The sequence below is a fragment of the Daphnia carinata genome, chromosome 3, assembly GCF_022539665.2.
Source record: "Daphnia carinata strain CSIRO-1 chromosome 3, CSIRO_AGI_Dcar_HiC_V3, whole genome shotgun sequence".
NCBI classification, from domain to species: domain Eukaryota; kingdom Metazoa; phylum Arthropoda; class Branchiopoda; order Diplostraca; family Daphniidae; genus Daphnia; species Daphnia carinata.
The window spans coordinates 7,964,682-7,987,312 of NC_081333.1; the positions used below are offsets into that span (position 1 = coordinate 7,964,682).

General features: G+C 42.2%; 4 protein-coding genes across 4 annotated transcripts in view; 2 read left to right on the forward strand and 2 right to left on the reverse strand.

Annotated features, from left to right (window-relative positions):
- The first annotated feature begins 1,411 nt into the window (after positions 1–1,411).
- LOC130685587 (uncharacterized) lies at positions 1,412–14,789 on the forward strand. The gene is made up of 6 exons (XM_057508904.2): positions 1,412–1,622; positions 3,220–3,479; positions 5,582–5,930; positions 6,280–7,022; positions 12,778–13,042; positions 13,114–14,789. The coding sequence occupies exons 2-6, from the start codon at positions 3,232–3,234 to the stop codon at positions 14,449–14,451; spliced, it is 2,943 nt and encodes a 980-aa protein (XP_057364887.1). The 5' UTR covers positions 1,412–1,622; positions 3,220–3,231; the 3' UTR covers positions 14,452–14,789.
- LOC130685618 (uncharacterized) overlaps positions 11,306–22,631 on the reverse strand; it is an 83,208-nt gene continuing 71,882 nt past the window's right edge. Inside the window, exon 4 of the mRNA XM_059494662.1 lies at positions 11,306–11,320. The gene's annotated coding sequence lies outside the window, so the exon portion shown is untranslated. The remainder of the gene's footprint in view (positions 11,321–22,631) is intronic.
- LOC130685608 (lymphokine-activated killer T-cell-originated protein kinase homolog) lies at positions 15,575–17,383 on the reverse strand. The gene is made up of 3 exons (XM_057508932.2): positions 17,157–17,383; positions 16,495–17,091; positions 15,575–16,429 (listed from the first exon to the last, which is right to left on the reverse strand). The coding sequence occupies exons 1-3, from the start codon at positions 17,299–17,301 to the stop codon at positions 16,152–16,154; spliced, it is 1,020 nt and encodes a 339-aa protein (XP_057364915.1). The 5' UTR covers positions 17,302–17,383; the 3' UTR covers positions 15,575–16,151.
- Positions 20,514–22,285, forward strand: LOC130685612 (uncharacterized). Its single transcript, XM_057508936.2, has 4 exons — positions 20,514–21,085; positions 21,156–21,285; positions 21,732–21,878; positions 22,005–22,285. The coding sequence occupies exons 1-4, from the start codon at positions 20,638–20,640 to the stop codon at positions 22,150–22,152; spliced, it is 873 nt and encodes a 290-aa protein (XP_057364919.1). The 5' UTR covers positions 20,514–20,637; the 3' UTR covers positions 22,153–22,285.

Here is a 22,631-nt window from a genome sequence, read left to right on the forward strand (position 1 = left end):
GCTATAGAGACAACACTAGCAGCTATGGACTAATACATTTGCCCTATAATGGGAGACTTGTCCACATCTATTATTTTTACTTTTGGTTCTCACGCACCCTGTTTTTTTTTTGTTTTTGCCTGTGTCGTCCGGATATAGTCGGTAAGGCGTTAACATGAGAGTCAGGATAGCGGAGGCAAAGAGGGAATAAGCCAAGCGGAAGAGTATGTGAGGAAATAGGAGGATCAAATCGATCCGCTAATCAGATCCGCGACGAACAGACTAGAAGTCTCAGGCCCTTGCACGGTCTATTTGTAAGAGTGGCGTGGCTCTCGAAAAACGGGATAATGTAGCGAACGCCTGGAAAATAAAAATGAACTGTGTTCACTATAAAGAAGCCAAACAAGGCCTTTCGGAAATGTTCAAACTGAGCTAGCTCTCGCTATTAATCAACGGCAGCCAATATTTGCTTCATGTGCGTGTGATGTGCTCTCGCATGATTGACGTGAACACTTATACACGTTCCGGCAGATGAAGATGTGAAAAGGAAAATCGAGACCGTTAAAGAAATGGTCAACTAGTCAACGCCAATCCGGTTAGACGTGCACACATAGCTTGAAACACCAAAAATATGAATAATCAATGTTATTGCAAATATAAAATTATTAAAACGAATTGCCTTTGTTTAAAGTCCAAAATGCACACGGGTTATGATTTACGTGATTCGCATTCCATTTACGCGGGGGTTTATTTTGGATCATTGTACTGTTCGATTAGACTTAGTAAAGTTAAGGAGAAGTTAACGTAGAGTTCGATGGGCGTTGGCATTTCATGGGCGTAAATGAAAGAACAGAAATATCGAGCGAATTACAACTTTGAGCGTGAGAGTTGGTGGTTGACATTAGCTGCCTATATTGGCGTCATTTCATCGATCCTGACGTTATACCCGTCGAAAGTGCCAATATTGGCAAAGTAAATGCCTTTTTCTTTCAAGGAACGATGGCCTTACACTTCATTCATCGATGTTAGCCTAACGTGTGTTGCATAACAGTTGTGCTTTATCCATTTTGAACTTATATTTTTTAAATTCCAAGAAGGCCAAAATTACTGTATGCAAATGTTAACGGCTTAAAAGAAAAGCGGACAAATTGCATTCAATTTCTACAAATAAATTTTTTTTTTGCGTGTTTAGTTTGCATAACAATTGCATGCGGGTCATTTATTTCTTTTGTATAGCACGCGCAGCACTCTACAAGTCCCGTATAATCACAATCGAAATGCGGGATTGAGACGTGCGGCCGCGCTTGCGCGTTGCGAACGCGTACTGATATACGGTATCCAGCATGTGCGGAATCGCTGGATTATTGAGAGGGAGGGTCGCAATCTAAACGAGGAAGAAGGGGCGACACAGCACAAGAAGGAGCATTATAGAGTGAGTGGCAGACTCAAAAAGAGGATTTCAATTCAGCGTGTGTCTCAGTCGCCGACGTCCAGGACGCGATCCGCGTCTCACAGCCGCTCGTTGCATTTTTAAATATCACATTGTGCTGTTGGTTTTGCCTTTTTCTCAACCTCCATTCTATCGGCTAGACGACTTCATCCATGATTAACACCGTCATCCGTCAAGCTAAAGTCGCCGATTGGTAAGTTAAAGTTGAGCTTATTTTAGCCTATATCCATTAGCTTTACAATATTTACTAGGCGTTGAACACACGCCCGTGTCGTTACATCACTGTTCTTGTTTTCCTTCCATAAAATAATGGCTATAGAAGATTATACTGGGCCGAAGATCTGTTGTTTTTCTAAAGCCAACGCAGTAGACACAGACATCTTTTTTTTAAATATCGTAATTATTGTCATCATTATATTGTTATACTCCTATTTCTGGATACGCTGAGAAACCGATGCTCTAGACTTTCTGCTGGAGCTACGAGCTTATTTCCTGCCACTCCGGATTGGATGTCATTCTCATTCTAATTAAGCCCTCTTCATTTCCGGATGATTGGATGGGTTGCAGCCGTAACTCCAGCACTGCATTTAGAAGGATTCTTTGTCTACTTGCTACACCGCGACCCTAAAGAAAATTTAGAAAAATTGTAACAAATTCCTGAAAGAATTGTCCACCATCCTTTCTTTCGTACGTGCGTCTCTTGTTGCACATGCTCCAATGTAAGGATGTTGGTTATCTAGTTGGTCGGTACATAATAGAGATACGAAAACACAGTCTAGCAGAAGATGCCATCAATTTGGCTTACTTCATTAAGTTCGCTCCAATTGCAATGCGAAATCGTCTTTCGCATCCTGGTCTCCCTATCTACTAACGCTGATGCGCGCCTATCAACTGTCTGCGAAATTGGCCAAATTGATTGATTTCGTTGCGTCTGGTGTATTACATAACTGTACGATGGTCTCTTTCTCTCGTCCAAAATAGAGCCTTCCAGTTTCTTGATATCTTTACCTCTTTTTCTTACTTCCGCTTTTGGCTTCCAGACGTGCTGCATAGTTGCGATTGGACACAGGGCTTGAAATCAAAGCGGTCGGCCCGCGATTCAGTTGGTATCCGGTCCGCTTTTTTTTTTTAGATAAAACGTTTTTGTCGTCTCCTTGTGTAGTAAAGTTTTCATTTAAAAAAGGGGAAATAAAAATAGGCTGAATTAAAGGGGGATTGGAGAAAACGTGAAGCGTGAGTACGTCCCCAATGGGAAGGGTATTAGGGCGTCTCACTGTATGGTGTGCGCGCATCATCAGATCTGACATGATTCTTTGGTGTTTCCATGGTGATGGTGGAACGAGCCTTTTTTTAGTTTCCCACATCGGCAGCCGGGCCCCTACGTCTCCTTTTCCACGTTTCAAATTACCAATTGCCGACACGAAACGAATAAGCGAACGATAGACAGAGAGAAAAACAGCAGCCAGTTTCCCTCTTTTCTTGCGGATCTATGTGATGCGCGTTTTTTAGTCAGGGGATGAATTGATAGGAGCGACGTCTTATTGGGCGGCCGCGCATCTTATTATTGTTACTCCGAGCAGAAAACACACGTCAGTGGAATGAAAATCAAATAAATGAAATCTAGCTAACGATGTGAGTTTCTTTGATATTTTTCGTGGAAAAGCAAAGGAGAAATCAATTCCATTTTCAAGTTCATTTAACTATGTTAAATTGATTACGTCATGCTTTACTTGTTGGTTTACTTTCACTTGTAATTGTTTTATTTTTCTCATCCTTTTTTCTATTTGAAGGAGAAGAAAAAGATGTGGAGTTCGTACTCTGTAACCGGCCCGCCGCCAGTGACCGGCACGGCCAACGGTAACAGTTCAGAGAACGGCGGGGAAGACAGCAGCCATGTCGTCGATGGCGGGACTGACAGTGACCCATTACTTGGATTGGTGGCACTCCAACTGACCGTGTTGGTTTTCATATCGGCAGTTGGAACATTTGCCAACGCTCTCGTCTTCGCCGTTTTCTATCGCCGTCCGTCTCTGCGCACCATTTCCAACCGGCAAGTTGTTCTTTCTTTATCATGCCCACGCACATTCGCCAAACGCGCTGGTCCCACCAGTTCAGGGGATTTACGTTTTGATTCATAAAACAAGAGGTCCACCTTAACTGAATGCGTAATTCAACAATGACGGGCTGAACAAAAACCGTAACATGAAACAATGGCGTTCATTATGATGGTTATCGCACACATTTCATCATTCTTACTAAACTAACAAGAATGAATGAATAAGGAACAAGAGGGGGTAAGAAAACCCGTCGACAGAGTTAATGAGCGTGACTGCGGAAACGAATAAGCCTTTGCTCGGAAGGATAGGCGGTAATACAGTCGCATTGCAAAATCTTTTGGGTGGAGTTACAGACAAAAAAAAAAATGAAAAAAAGAGCATTACTGTTGGTTGGTCTATCAATAACGAAGACTGGCTACATGGTCATAGAGCGCGGGTGAACGGAATCAGAGTGAACAAGAGACTACGCCCACGTACATACTACTCCATCGTACGTGTTCTGTGATATCCAGCAGATTCGCAATCCTATATAGTCTTGTCAATAAGAAGGTATACGTAGAAAAAGCGGAGAAAATGGCGCTATGTCTACGGTATTCCTTTTCTTTCTGTGCAGTGCGAAATAAAAAACGAAGCTTCTCTAGCCTGCACGTCACAAAAGCAGCTGCTGATGATTATCGGCCCTTGTGCTGCCGTGCTGTCGTCAAAAAAGGCACGGTCGATACATTACGAAAGGCTTGATGCAATGGCTCTTCCTACATGACCTTGACGGCCACGGAATCTTTGCTCCGCTGGATTGAGTTTGCTCCGCCACTGCGTCCTTAGTATAATCCTGTTTTTATTAAAAGGAAAAGCAAAACTTTTCTTTTCTGATGTCCCCTTATGGAAAATCTGGAAATTCGTTGACTTTGACGGCTTGTAAATAGGCCTCTACAGCTAGAACACGTCAAATAAAAAGCAAAAGATGACGGAGTCGAGTTCTTTCTACGCTTCACGTTTTTTTCCGCTTTCTATTCATCTTCCCACCTTTTAATTCGTAGCTTTCGTATTTGAATCGCTCCCGTCACTTCTGGCAACTCGTCGTTCGACGTGAATATTTCACGCCGAGGCTTTTTTATACATTAATCTTGCGGGAAAGCAGAGACTGTGAATCGCTTGATTTCGTTTCGCAAAACAGACGAGGAAAAGGAATGAACAAAAGCGATGGAAACTCCTTCGGGAGTGGCAGCAGCAGACATCAGATTATTTTTCTGAGCCAATCGGAGCAAGTAGCGAAGCGTTTTCGCGTCAACTTTTACGTATTACGCTAGATCTTTCTAGTAAATTAAACTAACCGAAATTTCTGCCCCGAAAATCGTATGCTAAATAGCTCACGTCTTTGCATTATACGACGAAATTGGATTTTTCCTTTTTTAGCGTTCTTTTAGAAAGTCAGAGCCAAGCGGGAAGATTCTATAGAGATTGAAAAAGATGCAGGAGACGACTGTAAAATAGATTGATAAATCGATACTACGTCAGCCTGTTTTTACTCCTATTGAATATATCCACCGTCAATCATTGATATCCTATCTGAAATGGGGTCTTGTACCAGGAAGTTCACAGCCTTTTTTTTTTTTAGTTTACCCTCCGTCGCATTAAAATAAAAACGAATAAACGTCACCTTGGACATGATGACGATCTTATCGTGATAGTTCACTAGACCTTTACGCGGGATAAAGACTTTTTTTTTCCTTGGCTTCTTCCACCTTCCAGACTCAGTACAAAGAGCAAAGTCCAAACGGTACATAATGCAACGCGGAAGCGATTTAGGATTGCCACTCATCTCACGGTCAGGGTTGTGTTATTCATTGTCATGTCATTTCATGTTGATTTACTACATTTTTTTATCAAAGGCATGTTTGATATATCATTAAATTATAAAAATAAAAGAGGATTCTGTTGTAGCCGTTCCAACACAGTCCCGAATTGTTGTTTGTAAACAAGACAAAATGTTAAAACTACCAAAGCTTTTTAATCTGCAGATTCTGGCAAATAGGACGATGTTTCCTCTTTGCCGTACTAATTGCTTTTAGCTAATTATATTGTCTCACATAATCAGGTTCGTCTTGAGTCTCATCATGGCCAATTTAACGTCGGCGGCGGTGAGCATCCCGGGACACGTTTATCAACTTTTGATCAAACCTTTACATCACGAGCAACGGGAACGGTTTCAAGGGCATCACCAATTTCATCATCATTACCAATCTGCCGTGGTCAACAACGGGGTCAATGCAGACAGCAGCATTGGCGAAGACGTCACTTACGTAATGGGTCGGCTTGTCGACGATTCAACTTCGTCGTGGTTAAGTTCCTGGCATTGGCACAAACAAGGACTTGATGGATTAACAGTTCTTGTCTCTTTGGCCTCCGTCCTTTCAATCCTGCTCATTTCACTCGATCGATACTACGTAAGATGATAGACAAGTCTCTCTATGTGTTATGACTATAGCAGTTCGATCCATTGATGGAGAGAGAGGGCCATTGAGATCTTCGAACAATACTCTTTCATTCAGTATACAAACGAATATAGCCTTGTGTACCCTGAGAAGTCAGGCCGGGGAAAAAAACTTGTATGGACAGCTGATGATACATGGATTATTGTATTGACTTTCACAAAAGAATTCAATTCAATCACATAGACGTAATGGCTAGCCTATTGTCCGATCAAAGAAGAATTGGGTCTCAATAGATCCTTGCTGCTTATATTTGACTCCATTTTTATTTGCATTCCTTTTTTTTTCTTTTTAAATGAAACAGGCCGTCAACAGCCCACTTCACTACAGCATTATCGTGACCCGACAAAAGAGCATCGCCATGATCGCTTTAGTCTGGTTGGTGGCCGCCATTCTTTCGGCGCCCGTTTGGGCCGGCAGCGTCCTCTTGCAACACTACGCACCGATAACGAACAACATGCGAACACCTCAGCATTCAACAACAGCACATAGCAACAACAACGACAGCGTATTCGACAACAGCGCACTGGTGAATAACGAAACGTTGTACGTCGGAAGTGACGGTGAACAGTTCAATATCAACAGCAGTAGGGACCAACAACAACAACAACAATATTTGATGAATTTGTGCTACAGCGTCTCTCTCATCCTCTTCGGATTCGTTTGGCCACTGGCGGCCCTTTGTTGGCTTTATTTGCGTATGTACGAGGCTGCCTTAAAGAATTCGGCCCGCACCAGACGCCAATCGCTTTGTTCTAACACAAACAACAACGCCAATGCCATGGATGGGACGGTCGGAGCTGCGGCCGTGGCAGCTGCATCAACCGTGGCTGCAACAGCCTCTTCCAATGCGGATCCTTGTTTCAGTTCCTACGGTACGACAACTATGACGGGATCACATCATACGACGCTAGCGGACGCTATTACATCGGTGACGACGACAGCCGCAGCTTTGGCATCGGAGAATCAAGCGTCCATGCGATTGCTGGCTGCCGCTTCGGCCGCTGCCGCATCGGCCTCAACGCCTCACCAACATCGTAGCAACAGGTGCGTAAAATCGATCCGTCTTTGTTCTTTTTTTTTCTTTTTACAATAAAAAAAAACACACACGACAACAACGAGGTTCTATTTTAAGCATTTTCCCCTCGGGTACTGCCTTCTAAAAGTTTCACTATCTCTTTCGAATTATGCGTGGCTCACAGGCATCTACAGATGTATCGACTATCCGCAACGGAAACCACACTAGGGCCAACACCCTTGACCGATCAGATGATTAAATTATAACGAAAAATGGCTGTTTTTAGACAGGGGAAGTAACGAGATATGAACAGGGGAATAGGAATCAAGTTGCTGTAATGGTCAACAAAGTCTTTCTTACTCCTTGCCATGTTTTCCTTGAGTTAAAAAAAAAAAAAAAAGGGTAACGAGCAGTAAAAGGTGCTGAAGGAAAACGATATCGTAAAAAAAAAAAAATTATATCCATTGCTCGAGGCTTCTAACCCTTACTCACGTTGCATCAATTTCATATCTATATATAATGCCATGAAGCGCAACGGGGTAGCACTCAATCGATTAATGGTCACAGAAAAGAGAAGAGCAAAGAGAAGAAGGCGCTTGAGTGAGAGTGCGTGCACAGCGTATAATAGCTAGAAAGGTAATCATCGGAAAGAAGCAACAGGGACTGACCCTCCCTTATTTGCGCTGTTGTTTTTCCCGTCATTAGTGACATGTAGACACTTTGACAGCCAAGTCTTTTCATCCTTTTCTTTGTGTACACGACGATCCGTCCATGCAATTATGCACCCTTCATCACGCGAACGATAGCTATCAGCGTCCAATATCCGGCGACTTGTTAGGATTGGGTAAACTGATTTTCTCGTATAATCAGCAGGTTAGGTCCTTTCGAGCACAAAAGGACGTTCTACGAGGGTCAACGCTGTCTAGTCGTCGGACCCTACTGTCCTAGACCGGAATTATCCTTCGATAAGAGGGGAACTATCAACTATCGCTTTTATTTGACTACGTTGGGAATTGTTTGACTTGGAAACCAGGAGATGATGAAACAAACTGGAGGGACGTTGGAAACGGAAGCTCTTAAAAGTTTAATGAGAGGCAGCGCAGGCAATGACAGTCAACGGAATCGATTGTCACGATCGATTGACAAACATCGACCGATGCGTTCAGTTGAGCTTCTCTATCACCCGAAAAATATCGTATCACTATGCATTGTTGGACCCGCTGTTCTGATTACATGATACGTAATTTACTAGCCAACTAGATAAGATTAAATTTTAGGTATAACTTCTTCTTGAACGAACTTGTATTCAATTAAAAACAGCAAAGGAATGGGTAACAAAAACATTTAGACGTTAGTCAAAGTTAAAGATTTTAACTTGTTCAGTAGCTCAATCTACATGCAAATGAGCTTTTGGAATAGGGAGGTGGGTAACTGATTGGATAGAGATTGCAATCACGCTAAGGGGAAAGAAGCGGCTCCGTTTTTGCCTCATTCAGTTGGGATTGTATCTGTGTTTGAATTTCCTGTTGCTGCGCTAATGAGAGTGTAGAGAAAAACGGAACGGAAACAGGTTCGCTGATCATCGTCTGGCCAAGACGACCGAGAGTCTCCTTTTCGAAGCCATTCAATCTCCTATCTATTTGGACTCGATAAGAAAATGGGAAAAAAAGCGAGTGAAAAAGATCCTATCACATCCAAACGTGGCCGCTTTATCGGTTGCCAATTGGGGCCCTCCCTTCGACCATAGCGACGCCATCAGAACGTATATCTAGTTGTTCGATATATATATATATATATGTACATTTATAAGGATTCCGATCGTCCAAGCCCCCTCGAGCAACCTCGAAAAGCCATTTATTTTGTAGACCGTCTAGCTTGTAGCAGTCACGCAGTTCATACATTAATAAATGAACCGTGAAAAGACTGGCAGAAGGTTCTTCTTTGAAACGAAGTAAAAAATATATAATAAATTCGATTTCCTTCCGGTTATTGTGATTCGATTGCGAAGACAAACATTTACAACATTCAAGTCAGACGACCTGCCGACGCCTAGCCCAGGTCGTCAATCTTGTTCGTAGCGTTCACTGCGAAAATCGTCAAGATTCCATTCTGTTTTGCATGAGTCAAGCGTCCTCTTTGAAGAAGCTTGAAGCTTTCTTCAACTAAAAAGTCAATAAAGTCAAGTTCTTTTTTTTCATTGGAGATCAGATCATCAGGTTTGGCAGCACTCAGAACGAAAGAGGATTACGGGCTCACGAAAGGCAAGAGAAAAGTTTTCGTTTAGAAATAGAAAAAGAGATTGGCAGGACACATTGAAAACAGTCATCTGCTTATACCAGAAAATAAAAAGATCTTATGCGTATCCTGCGCTACAACTGTATCTGCAGACTTGATCCATTTATAATGTCGCGTACGTTTCTTATTCTATTTATAGAAAAACTTCAACTCAACCCACCTATTTACTATGTGAATTGTAGCCTGTATTCCCTAGTTCCCCTATTCTCCTTTTTAAATGGTCACCAGTTAGCCGCACTCTTTGTGCGTGTTTCCTATATCCGTTTGCGATAGAGCTCTTCCGGTAATGATCCAGGAGATAGGATCGCCCAATAACTGGACGATGAGCCGGATGTCAGAAGACGTGACTGGTGAAGATGTGCTGGATAAGTGCAGCGTATAGCAAAGAGTTCCAGCGAAAATAAATCGCATCGACCCGCGGTTACCCCAGTCCAGCCGGGCAGTTAGTGACCTTCAACGGCAGCCAGTCCGTCAGCTTTACTGCACGAATGCAGAATACCACACGCACATATACACACACACACACACACACACACACAGAGTAATATAGCACCAACCGCTATACTACCGCCATCAAAAGCTTTCCACTTGTGCGGCCGCCCAGCATTCTATTCCAACATCTATATCGATCCATGGCTGTGCTGCTGCTTTCAGCCGGTTACTACTTGCCCGTCCTTGAAGCCCGGGCGTTTTTTTTTTCTTCTTCTCCTTCCGTTTTCTTTTGCTTGTTTTATTTCTTCCTCTTTTTTTTTTTATCTACTGTGCTGTTAGATCTTCTGGAACGTATTCGTACTATTTGCATTTGCTTCCTGTTGTGCCTCTGCGTGTCTGCATATTTCTGTCTATTTCGTTTCTTGGTTCGCATTTCTTCTTTTTTTGTTTCTCCTCCATCGCAGGGTCGTGACAGTCCCCGTTGTTTGTTCGTGCCATGTTGAATTTGTCTATGTAGATATAGACCTTTTCGTATACTGGATTCGTTTTGCTTTCTTGTCCTATTTTTAGAATACTTGAATGGCAACTCCGTTTGGATTCGCACATTTGCAGTTCTACGGAACAAGTCTGCGGGATCAAATTGAATGGCGGAGTGTCGTCAATTATCAACGCCTAGTCAGGGAACTCGATTACAAAGTCATTACGAGCAGAACAGTAGCAGGTCTAATACTACTGTGCACGTCTAAGGGATTTCCTTTGGCCTTTTAATGACATCGTACTCTAACTATGAAAAACATCCCATTCGTCTTTTTCTTTTGCCAAACCGAATTATTCTTCCGGATCAAAAAAAAAAAAAAAGGAACAAGAATAGAACGGAAATATTCCATCTCGGGATGTGCATGTTTTTTAGGCATTATGCGTTATCATTTTCTTTTTGCGCAGCAGAGTGGTCGTGATTTACTTGTATTTGCCTGCTCTGATTCAACTCATTCCATCCTGCGCTTACCCTTCCGCCACGTCAAACACTCCGGCCAAAAGAAACAGTCGACGATCGACGAGCACTCTCGCAAAAATCCTTCATCCAAAATAGGCCGGTCGATACGTCCAATCTGACGTGCCAAAGGAAGACGAAAAGTTTGGCCTCAAAGTTTTTTTTTTCCCCTACTTTTGATTATGTTGATGACGTTTTCTCGTCTCTCGTATCAAAGCTATTTATCAAGTAGGCATTTTACGTAGTTTTATGCGGAGGGCGGGGATAAAATAGACGAGGAAAAAGGGACTGTGGGTTCTTGCTAAAGAATTTGTCGTCAAACATTTATTGAGCTGCAATCTGTGATATGGCAAAAGGGCAACAGGGGAAACAAGGTGGCAAACGATAAACTTAGGCTCAGTGTGAATAAATAAAAAGTAAGAATGATTTCTCATCTTGACGCTTCAAAAACAAAAAAAAAAATTGACGCCACGCGCTGCAGAGCGCCGTAACACGAAAACAAGACACGACCTGCAAGACAACGACTTGTTACGCTCTAGAAAGTTTACCCAGCCAACGTTTTATCTTTTATTCATTTTTTTTTTCTTATTTTGGTTTTTTTTTAAATCACTACTTTTATAGCACCACACCCACTCAGCTTTCCCTCTATTTGTCAGCCAGTGTTTTCCTCTTTTCGACTTGGACTTGGCCAATGTTTGCAACGGCCAACGATTGATTGTCAAACAAGCGACTACGCAAAAGTGCCTTCCCTGTTTGGAAGGCTTTCGTCGAATCTTGAATGATGAATGCGATAAAAGTAAAGCAAAAAAAAAGAGACGTCGTGTTCAGGAAGTCAGAGATGATACATAAAACAAGCAAGTCTTTGCAAAGTTCCGCATCGATGGAGACAAGGCACAAATTGGCAATTCCGCGAAACACGAGCAGCTCGAAGAGAGCATCTGAAAATTCCATCGATACAGCCAGAATTGCAACAAAAAAAAAAAAAAGGAATCCGCACCCAAAAATAAAAAGTTTCGCAAACTTCTCGCCTTTGACGCAATGATTACAAAGTTGACATTGAGCAACGAGAATATAAGATCGGGCGTTAATTCCCCAAGCACTTTAGCCATAACTAGCATCAGCAGATAGATCTAAAGTCGTTGGGGCAAACTCGCAAATAAGTTTGCCATGCGATACCAAATAGCGACACGCATCTACGACCGACTTTCTCGCTCTGTATCGTTGCATAATATAACAGAAGGCGTTGGATGTCGTTGTGAATACACTTCTGAAGGTAACAGAAACTTTTCGAATACGAGCGCTTGTGTGACTTGATATAACACTGCATCACGAATTGGCCAAGGTCGCAGGTATTAGCGAAAACTAACAGCTTTTGCAACAGCGTTTGCGGCAAGCAAGACCTTTTATTTACAAACAACTCCCAATGCACCATTTTCAAGTTCACCAACGGAGTTGATGGAACGAACAGAGCCCAGTAGTTAGGGATTTTTTTTTGGCAATGATAATAGAGAAATCGGGGGGAGCTTTTGAGAAGCCCTTGAAAAAAAAACGAAGTTCAAAGAGGCAAGAGAATTGGCATAAAACGTCGTACCACATTAGTTGATGGCTTCTTAAAACTTTAGCAATCGCATGCGCATATGTGTGGCATCCCTTTTTTAAAATGAATTTGAAACATTTATGTATACGACCTCACTGAACGATCATCGAAATCTGAATCTTTAAGGAACGGCCGCAATATCTGCAGTCGAGAACGATTCAGTTCTTTCGAAATAGGAAACGTATGGCAAATCGATAAGATAAACTCATCAAACGGCTAGATGAAATATAAATCTATTTGCCCCTTACTGACGTTAATCCCACGTTTTTCCACAAGCTTTAGCTTTGTTATCTTTTCACTGTTCGCTATGCGCTTTCAAATGAGCCCGCAGCCGTCAAACGCAAATTCCCGATTGACGTCAATGGCTTCACGTCACTTGTTAAAGATGTTGCTTTACTGAAAAAGAGAAAAAAGCCCTCATTTCCCATTTGACGTCACTAATGCTTTGTTGTGTTTTTGACAAACCCAGATATTGGATGCGTTTGAATGGAATGCAACAACAATTGCTGAGGCTGTTTTGGAGAGAACAAGGACGGCCTTTAAGGACCACAGCCATGGTCATATCATCGTTCACCTGCTGTTGGTTACCTTTTTTCGTATGGTTATTACCATTTCAAATTCATCCGTCATTGATAGCCACAACAGCTACAACTCTAGAAAATGTGGAGTCTCGTCCTACGATGACTGCTGCCTCTGCCGGAATATTTCTGGCCCGATTGGCCGCCTTTTCTAACGTAACGTTCCCATCTTCGTCATTGCATAAAGAAACAATAAAAAAAATATATATATATTCTTTATCCATCAGGTTCTGATCAGTCCGGCTATCTACGTCTATCGCAATCAAGTGGCGCAGAGAGAAGCCGGGCGTGTTCTGCTGCTCCTTTTCTGTCCGTTACGACATCGCCGTGGCCAATCGACCAGGTACAACAGTCATGACATTGCCACACCCTTAGTGATGGGCGGTTTGGGTGTGGGTGGCATGACGACCTCGCAGCTCCATCATCCGCACTTGGGCGAGTCGAGATTGCGGAGGAATTCGAACGCAGTCAACTCGTCGAGAAGGTCCAGTAGTTTAGTGACCAACAATAGCACAGATTCACCGACCCGTAAAGGATCAGAAGAACCCATGACTGTTCTGGCCTTGGCCCAGGCTACAGTCGTCAATTGGCGGGGACGCAGCGGCTCAACCGACTGCCGATTGTTAACGAGAAACAATGGCGCTGGCCTATTAGCTGATGAGGCTTCGGTTGCCCAGCAGCAGCCTATTCTTCGCGTTGTGCCATCGCCCCAGTTAGTGGCCAGACAGCGTCGTCTTAGTAATAATAAGCCTAGAGCTTCGATACCCGGCGCTTGTTGCACTTACTCACTGGATCGACGTCCGTCCACTTTGTCTTCGCACATGGACGCCCACCCGCCAATTGAGATGCGTCAGCGTTCGCAGACCATCTCGGAAGCTCGTTTGACGTCCTCTAGCCGCCTTCTAGAACATCCAGCAGCACTTTCGCCTCGTATTAGCAGAATAGATCCATTGACCCAAACTGAAGGGGTTGCAACTAACACGTCGTTTCCCAACGTAATCACGCCGGGCGCGACTGCGTCTACTACAAGTAGCTGCGTGCCGACTGATCGATCCCGTTCCAAGAAACGGCACACGTCTTCATCGACGACTGCCGCCGCTGCCGCCGCCGCTGCAGCTGCCGTCGCTGCGGCAGAATTGAAAGCTCTCAACCATCCGCTAGCTTATTATCCGTCGCTGGATTTCTTTGACATTGGACTAGAAGATTACGGCCGTCGTTCAGCCACGTCGTCCTTTTCTCGTTTTATTCAACAACAGCCTGCGACTCTTATTCCACCGACAGTTTCATCTTTTCCGCAACAACAGACGATGACGACGGCTATGGCTGTACCACTTGCTCACACAGTGTCGCAGTCCGGCGGCAACAATGGCGGCAGACGGAGAAGAACTTGTTCGTTTTCTAAAGTCATGTCACGTGGAAGTAAACAGCAAACAAGCACCAACACTCGTTGGCCAGCTGTTTTCGGTTCGGCCAGCAAACAGCAACAGCAAGAAATCCTTACAAGGAGTAGCGCATCGTCCATGCCTAGCGTCCAGCAAATCCCGTCTTTGGTCACGGCTGTCTAAAACACACACGCACAAGCACACAAAACAAATAAACCTCTTCCGTCGAGAACTGCGGATCCACCGTGAAATGGACGGCGTATGCTGGTACTTACCGGTTCTTAAGAGCGAGCGCTTTCGCAAACCGGTCCGCACAATGTATCCTCTGAAAAAAGAGGACAAACAACTCATCACCGTATTGTTCGGCCATTTGGACGGACAAAACAAATACACACACATGGCCGGATCGCTGTCTGTCCCTCCTTGGCTATTCCTGAAACTTTGTTATTCTTGCATTTCATATCTATTTATTTCCGTTCCAGACAAGCATTCCCATACATTACCAATTGCAAGAAGAAGAAGAAAGACTTTGGTCTATATTTGTACGTGATATTTATTAATATTTTTTCAGTTTGATTTTTCTGCCAGTTACGCCTATGGTCCTTCCTTCGCCATCAGATTATATCAAGATTTTGTACATCAGTGTTGTTGCTATGTATACATCATTTGAATGAACATATTTGATGTGGTCGTTTCTCTTTCATGTTTTGTGAGATGTTTATACAATATATTTACAAATACATACCAGTTCAGTCTATTTCTTTTTTTTCCATCCTATTAATGTGACGATACCACCAATTCGATTTGCAACCACGGGAACGACAAACCAACATTCGTACTATACGAACAGTTTATATTTTTCCCAATGATATGACGTGAGTGACGCGTTTCTGCACCCCACGACTTTTCATCTCGTCAATCAAGCTACTACAATAGCTCGAAAAATGGGAATGGCACTGCAAGGACAAGGTTTTCTTTTTTTGGACAGAAAAAGAATACTTAAATCGGGAATCATATTGATTGGTTTGTGAGATTCTTACGCGTTTCTTTTCTTTCATTTCATTTTTGGTGCCACTCCTACGCGTTAGCTCGTATGGGGTGTCTACACTGCCTAAAGCTTCACATCAAAAGTGTTGTTTCACTTATAGCAATACGTTTGACTATCACTTTTTTGGCTTTCTGTAAAACTGGCTGACAAAAAAAGTCAACAAAATATCGATTTATCTTATGTACACAAAGAAAGCTTGCAGACGTTACATCGACAAAAAAAAAAGGGAAAAAACACAGCCAAAAATGCAGGATGATGATCTCTTTATCAAACTCTGTCATATATCTATTAACGTTGTTGTTCTTTTCCTTTCCTTTCTCCTCCATTGCATTTTTTTTTTTTTTTGCTTTTGACAAATAAGAGCGATGGATCAGTAAAACAAACACGAGACAATAATGCCAGACACATAAAATGCATCGCCAGGCGTATCTTTTTTGTTGTGTCGTTTAAAAAGTCGAACACAAACAGGGGGCCGTTGATGTATCACGCTTACATAAAGTAAAAGAAAATTAAAAAATATTCGATCAGCACGGTCTAACGATCCGCTAGGTTTCCGTTGCACGGTCGTCGTCGATCACGTCCCGAGCGGACGCGTGCACACGTCAACCGTGAGCCAATTTTGACATTTGACATAGTTCGATCTTTCGAAAGATGTGCGGCGAATGATAAAATCTCGTGTTTCACTGAGGTATGGAATGTGAGATCGATTGCTGGTTCTATTATTACGCGACCAACATATAACTCTTACACGGATAAAGAACAAACATTTTCGGGAAAAGAGATTGGAAATTTGGAAAAGTGGGTATTTTTTTTTTCGTTTCACATGAGGCGCCATCTAATTTGAAAGATTCCAGATGTTCATGACTGCCGAAGCTAGTGGTCTCTTTTCAGGATCGTATTCAGTGGTAGCAATGAAAACGGCAATGGCAGTGCTGTAGTCGGGCTCTTCTGGAAGGTCTGGCAATGGAGGTCGAGTACCCAGAGCTTCTTGGTAGGCCAGATCAGGACAATCCGATCCATATGATTTGTCATCGTCTTCTTCGTCTTCTTCGTTGTCTTGCAGCAAATCGGCATGAGGTACACAAAGGCTGAGCATCTCCCAAATGGTCAAACCTGGAGAAACGTTACTGCTTATTTTACAGGTAATAATACAATTAGTAAATATTGAATAAACTTACCATAAGAAAATATATCGGCTTTGCAGGTAATGGCTCCTTCATCGTTTTCAAAGCTCCCGTCCATATCGATGACTTCTGGAGCAGACCACGCCTGAGTTCCGATATAAAACTGGTCTGATTTGGCTCGGCCATTGGCTTCCTTGAGTGCCATGGTAACGCCAAAGTCACACAGCTTGGCCACTTTGAAATCCCCAAAAATGAGTATGTTCCCACTTTTCATATCACCATGCATCAACAGCTTCTCTGTATGTAGGAAATCTAGGGCATTGGCAATATCAGTACCAACACATTTAATTTGGTGTGGTGGGAATGGGCCAGCTCTGTTGTCCAAACGTTGTTCAATGAGGTCCATCAAGCAATTCTCTGCTTTTTCCATTGCCAGACACCAGGTTCCATCTACTGCTTTGGTTAGTGTCCTAAAACCAATAATATTTGGATGTTCCAGTTTCTTGAGGATATCTGCCTCTTCCAGTAAACGCTTACTAAAATCCTGGTGTTCTTGATTGGCGAATCGCTTTGCCACTTTTTTAACTGCCCATGGAGAGCGATAACCACCCCCAGAAATAGGAGCCCTTTCCATCAGATATACACTAACTCCTAAGTAAACGAAGTAAAATAGTGTATTAAGAAAATTATTATAGTACGTTCACGAAAGATTCTACCTGTTCCATAGCCTAATCTTTCTAATGATGGTGATGCAGGGACAGTGATTTTTCTGCCAGGGCTTGCTTCAAAGCCACCATTCTGGCCAAGGGCTAAAGAATGAAGCCTATTCTTCATCGGAGTTCTAAAATTATCGAAACTCATTTCTACTATTTAAATAATCGTTATATAAACTACAGTTTTGAATTTTAAAACGGGTACACAGCTGTTGAGCCGATTCGAATGTTTGAAGCTTATTGACAGCCAAGCAACAGCAATGCCATCTAACGAGTTGTTGATCTCCCTAATACCTGAGCTTGGTAAAGAAAGCGCAATTGCGGCATTCAAATTAGGAAATAAAATAATACTAGCCACACCTGTACGCTTATAAATTTAAAGCAATGAACGTTATAACTTCTACTGTTTGTTTAAGAAGCTATTTGCTGGCCGTCTTCCGACATAACCAGCCCACCATGGTTTGCAACGTAAGCCGAGTCAAGTCCTTGCTGTAGGATTGCTTATTCGCGTGTTTCATTAGACGATGAATAACGAAAGAAATTCACTTTCTAATTTGCCTTTCTCTCCCTTAAATAATTAAATTGCTTAGCAACCTTGTTAACATTCACAAGGTGAAGAAGGAGGTATGAAGGAAAATCAATTCCGTTATTTGAACCAGTCCTATCGAGGTTCTAGGCAATGTGCTTGTTTTTTAAGTAAAAAACGAGGAGTGTGTGCCAAAAGCTGAAACTAGCTGGTGCTAAAATGACCAATTAATTATATATTTTTGTACTTGTTCCAACCAACCAGTTTTATCTCGCCTGAAGGTTGGGGCATTGTAAAGGCAAATCCACGAACACAAAGCGCGATGGGGGCGTAAGCCAAAATTACAACTATAAGTATTGAGTACAAACCAGTTCAATGGAATTAATTAAATGCCACGAGCACAAAAAACGACCCGGTACTTCATTTACACCCCAGGTCCCTATTAGAGTTTTATTTTTCTTCTTCTATTCTCTTGTTTCTCAAAGTTAAAACACGCCAGCTGAGTTATTAGTAAAATAAGAAATCTGGTTTTTTGTTCAGAAATTGAATTCCTTTAGTTTAGCGGTCAACGTCCAAAAGTTCAAATTCTGTTAAGCATATGCGCAAAACAATAACAGAAAAATGATTGCTAGTAAAGGAAGTGCGTTCGTTCCATCAACAATCACACGATTTTTCTTTTTGCCTTTTATTCCAATAACTAAATTAAAGACAGTAAACTATGGCGTAGCATTAAAAATAACGGTATGATTTTTTTTTCTTCCGTCCGTGATGATAGCATCATTCACACTAAGAAAACCCGGCCAAGTTTCCCGGTTTCATTTATTGTCTCATCCCGACCGCACCATTGTTTAGTTTAGATAACATATCTGTGTTGTTGTACAGAGTATATAACATTAGCTAGTTTTGCCTTCAGATAAAACTGGGCAAGCTCAACAGAAGGGTTAGCAATGGTCTAGGAGAAGATCAACAAAAGAGCCAATAGTGCAAGGATTCTGCTACAGCTCCTGTCATTGCTGCCTCGTCCTGAATCGAAACGAAGAAAAGTTACTTCTCACAATTTCATTCTGTCCACTATTTTGTTGAGCCATTCCCTCTAGGCTTATGTCACAAGCATAAGTGAAGCAGCTGAAATTTCTAGATATGTAAATTTCAACATGGGCTCTTTTCATGCATTCATATCAATAAAAGTCCTTCGGCGAAAGAAGGTGGACAATCATTATCACCATCGAATTCCCCTGTCACGACCTGCCTCGTTGGGAGGGGCAGAGGCAAAGGATGGGTGGACGGGCAACTTTAGCGGATGTTTTGACGGGCAGAGACAGTGAGAGGGTCTGAGGGCAAAGAAAGGCAGTGTTTTCAAGTGAAAAAAACACTTAAGATTAACTGGGCAAAGTAATGGCCGGCCCAGGTTGGCAGACTAAAATTTGAAAAAAAGACGTAAAATATGCTAGCACCACCTATCTCCGGCGTTAGACGGGCCGAAAGAGAATAAATAAATAATAAATAATAATAATATATATATATATAATAAATACATATAAATATATATAATAATAAATAATGAAATAAAATAAATAAATAATAAAAACAGATAAATAGTTTAACAACGATTCGAACCCGTGTAATCACCATGGCAGCCACGTATCATGCCACAGCACCACCTTTCACTTAATTGTTTTATACATAAGCTGCGTTTTTAATGGGTGACACCTAAAGCCTAATTTGGTTAGGATGTGCGGTCCTGGCACAATGGTTATCGCCCTCGCTTTGTACTCTGTCGCTCCGGGTTCAAGTACCGCAACCTCCAGTTTCCAAGCCCTCCCGTCCCTCCATGCCCTCCTCCCCCCACTCTCCCCATCCATTCAAGATTCATCACAACGGATTCGCAAGATTCTTCACCTCATCGAAATACGCAAGATTTTTCATCTTATCGAAATGCGCAAGATTCTACATCCTCATCGCATCGGACATCTTCTACCACACCAAATAACAACGCTGAATATGCTTTCAAGAAAGAAGAAGAGCCATGCCTACTATAAAGGGACTAAAAATGGCATCACACAAAAAACAATACACACACACACACATACACGACAAAGCGACACGTATACAGACGTTTCATCGATCTGTAGTACCGTTCACTACATGTTGAAGATCGACCCACCAACTTAGGTAGAGAAGAGGTAATCGTAGCTTGTAGGTTGTTGGTAAGTTCTCCCCATGGCCACTAGGTTCATGGATGCAGGCAGCTAATCATCGAGCTACGTGACCCTCTTCGATACCCATAAGTTTTTGTTGGTTCCTTACTGTGTCACCAGTAGGGCGGTGTTAGCAGGTAGGCAGGCTAGCTAGCCAATGCAATAAAATATTCATCGGAACGAATATAATCAATTTGGAAAGTTTAGATTTAGACGGAAAAACTCGAGCAAAAACTAAACCAGTTCTATCCTGAAATGACCCATTTGGCCGTATGAAAAATTCAATTCAGACGGTGCCATTGGCTTTGTTCTCAAATCCTTGTCGTGAGGGCGTTGAGGCCGCATTGAGCCACAATTTATTATACTAGAACGATAGCTGTCCCATCATAATTTGGAATACGTGTCATGATACCATATAAATAATAATAAAAGATGACAACACGTTGGAAAAGTATGTTGGCGTCGTTACATATACAACCTACAGAAAGTTGAGGCTCTTTTAAGTCCGGTGTGGATGCCTCGACGAGATGCTATCTATCGTTGGGGAAGCAATTAGGCAAGGTAGATCAGGTGACAGATTATTTATCCAGATATAATTATAATCACTGCTGACATTAGGCTCACGTGCCACTGTAAAATATCATCACCTTAATGGGGGATGTAACCCCACAACAATTAGTGAAAGAGAATCTGTTTCCGAGGGCATATAAAGCCGTCGTGCTTCAAAAACCACGCATTGTTTACTTTCCAGCCGTTAACAATGATTTTAGTTTGTCGAACTTTTCTTTTGTTACTGTGCTGGATGACCCGTTTGTCATTTGCAACGGGACACGACCAAGAGGATTTGGCTTCCGTTTTAACTCTTTTCAGAGAGGTCATGAATTTAGCTAAGAATGCAGCTAACGGTAATTGTTATTGTTCAAAACCGGGACATTTTGTGAATGACACTATCAAACAACGAAGAATCATGAATGTTATTCACGGATTTAGCGAGTTGATCGACTCAGAATCGGCTTCGTTTACGGACAACAACCAATCAGAACAAAAGCCACACAAACGAGTCAAACGCTTTCACTACGCCTTCCGTCGACGAATCGCTTTTCCTCCAGGCACGAAGATCACAGTGACTCCAACTTTCTTTTTGCCATTCGTTCGTGATCTGCCCGATGGATTAATCTCCAACATGTCCATTAGTTTTCCTTTTTCAAGTATGTGAATAATTCATTTGCGACATATAAGCTTAACGTCAGCTTGAATTGATCATAATTTCATTGTAAGTGGTTCTGGACGAACTTGGGTTGACTGACGATTCAAACATTTTTGGAACGTTTTCCATTTTGAGGCGCATCTTTCGACTCTTCTTCGGCCATCGAAAACCACGAGCCAATGATTACAGCGGCGGGCACAGGTAATGTAATAAATTTTCTCTCTCGTAGATGATGATCGCGGCTTTCTCTTTCTCATAAAACCATAAAAAACGTCCGTTGAGAAGTTGAATAAATTTATTGATTTTTTTTTGCGCATTTGACTCAGGGTACATGAATGTTTGAGTTATGTTCTAATCAACGATTCTTTTTTAATTCTAATTTACGGTTTTAATTCGAATTGTAAATTAGATTTACTAAGAATAAGAGCACCTTATCTGGTCTTCGTGGAAGTTGCAAAATTAATGCACAACGGGTCAGCGTTCTCTTATCAATATCTATTTCAGGTGACTGAATGAAATGGCGAGAATGGTTCTTGCCGTAATGTGAGACCGCCTATAGAGACGGGCAATAAGAAAGCGGAATCCCTATAAATCACAATTAAGAGAATGTGGCCATTAATACGTACGGCGTAACCGATTTTGCACAGGATTTTGGTCTACCGCACTATAGAGAACGTCCTCTATAATTTCGGTATGGAGGGACGTGACTGTTTGCTGAGGGCCATCTGCGAGGTGCACGAATTCCCGCTCGATCATCACGGTCTGCTGGGCGAGTTGCTTCAATTCCTATTCACGTAAATGCTTTATGAGTATAAAATGTTTGGCCGGGGAAAAAAAATTATCTCGTGATCAGATTAGCTCTTTGTAAATCCATTTGATGCTATCTACCGCTATTTCGGTATCTTTTGTACTTTGTTTAGAGCGAGCAAGTCAGCGGACGCCAGTGAGGAAGGACGTGACTACGTTCGTGCCGAACAATCAGGAAGGGACCGTGGCGAATGTTGGCAATATTACTCGAAATGTCCTCGTTCGCTTTTTAGCCAACAAGATAATAACTTGTACATGTAAAATTCTTATGAGGACTTGTCTTTGGAGCTTTACAGACTTAAATTTCCATTTCGATGTATACAGACATGAGAGGTAGTTTGTAAATGTTGTATTTTGTAGTCGACGTGAATACATATTGGATATTTTTGTACAAGGTCCTTTCAAAGGTGTGAAAGCTTGTCAGGTTACGTGCTGCCGAAATATTAAGAGAAAACCATTTCCTATGTAGTGATGAAATGATGTCGAACGATCTCGAACAAACGGTTATGTTTGTGTACTCAATGCATTGTCAATATTTACACAGTCCATTGAAATTCGAAATGAAATGGTGTGAGGCAATAGAAGTGACGGTTGTGCTAGTTGGAGATAAACAAGATGAGTAATCGTTTGGAGGGCTATCCATAGTTGCGTGGCCCAAGATAAAGTCGATTTCGTTAACGGAAACGGAAGGACGGAGCCTTTTTTCCGCCCTTAAAATAAATGGAATAGTTGCGGCCAAG

Coding starts and splice junctions, on each gene's coding strand:
- LOC130685587 (XM_057508904.2), top strand. CDS start 3,232: ATGTGGAGTTCGTACTCTGTAACCGGCCCGCCGCCAGTGACCGGCACG. Junction 5,931..6,279: donor TTTCACTCGATCGATACTAC/GTAAGATGATAG, acceptor TAAATGAAACAG/GCCGTCAACAGCCCACTTCA. Junction 7,023..12,777: donor CACCAACATCGTAGCAACAG/GTGCGTAAAATC, acceptor TGACAAACCCAG/ATATTGGATGCGTTTGAATG.
- LOC130685608 (XM_057508932.2), bottom strand. CDS start 17,301: ATGAGTTTCGATAATTTTAGAACTCCGATGAAGAATAGGCTTCATTCT. Junction 17,092..17,156: donor AAGATTAGGCTATGGAACAG/GTAGAATCTTTC, acceptor TCGTTTACTTAG/GAGTTAGTGTATATCTGATG. Junction 16,430..16,494: donor AGCCGATATATTTTCTTATG/GTAAGTTTATTC, acceptor ACGTTTCTCCAG/GTTTGACCATTTGGGAGATG.
- LOC130685612 (XM_057508936.2), top strand. CDS start 20,638: ATGATTTTAGTTTGTCGAACTTTTCTTTTGTTACTGTGCTGGATGACC. Junction 21,286..21,731: donor GATTACAGCGGCGGGCACAG/GTAATGTAATAA, acceptor GATTTTGCACAG/GATTTTGGTCTACCGCACTA. Junction 21,879..22,004: donor TTGCTTCAATTCCTATTCAC/GTAAATGCTTTA, acceptor TACTTTGTTTAG/AGCGAGCAAGTCAGCGGACG.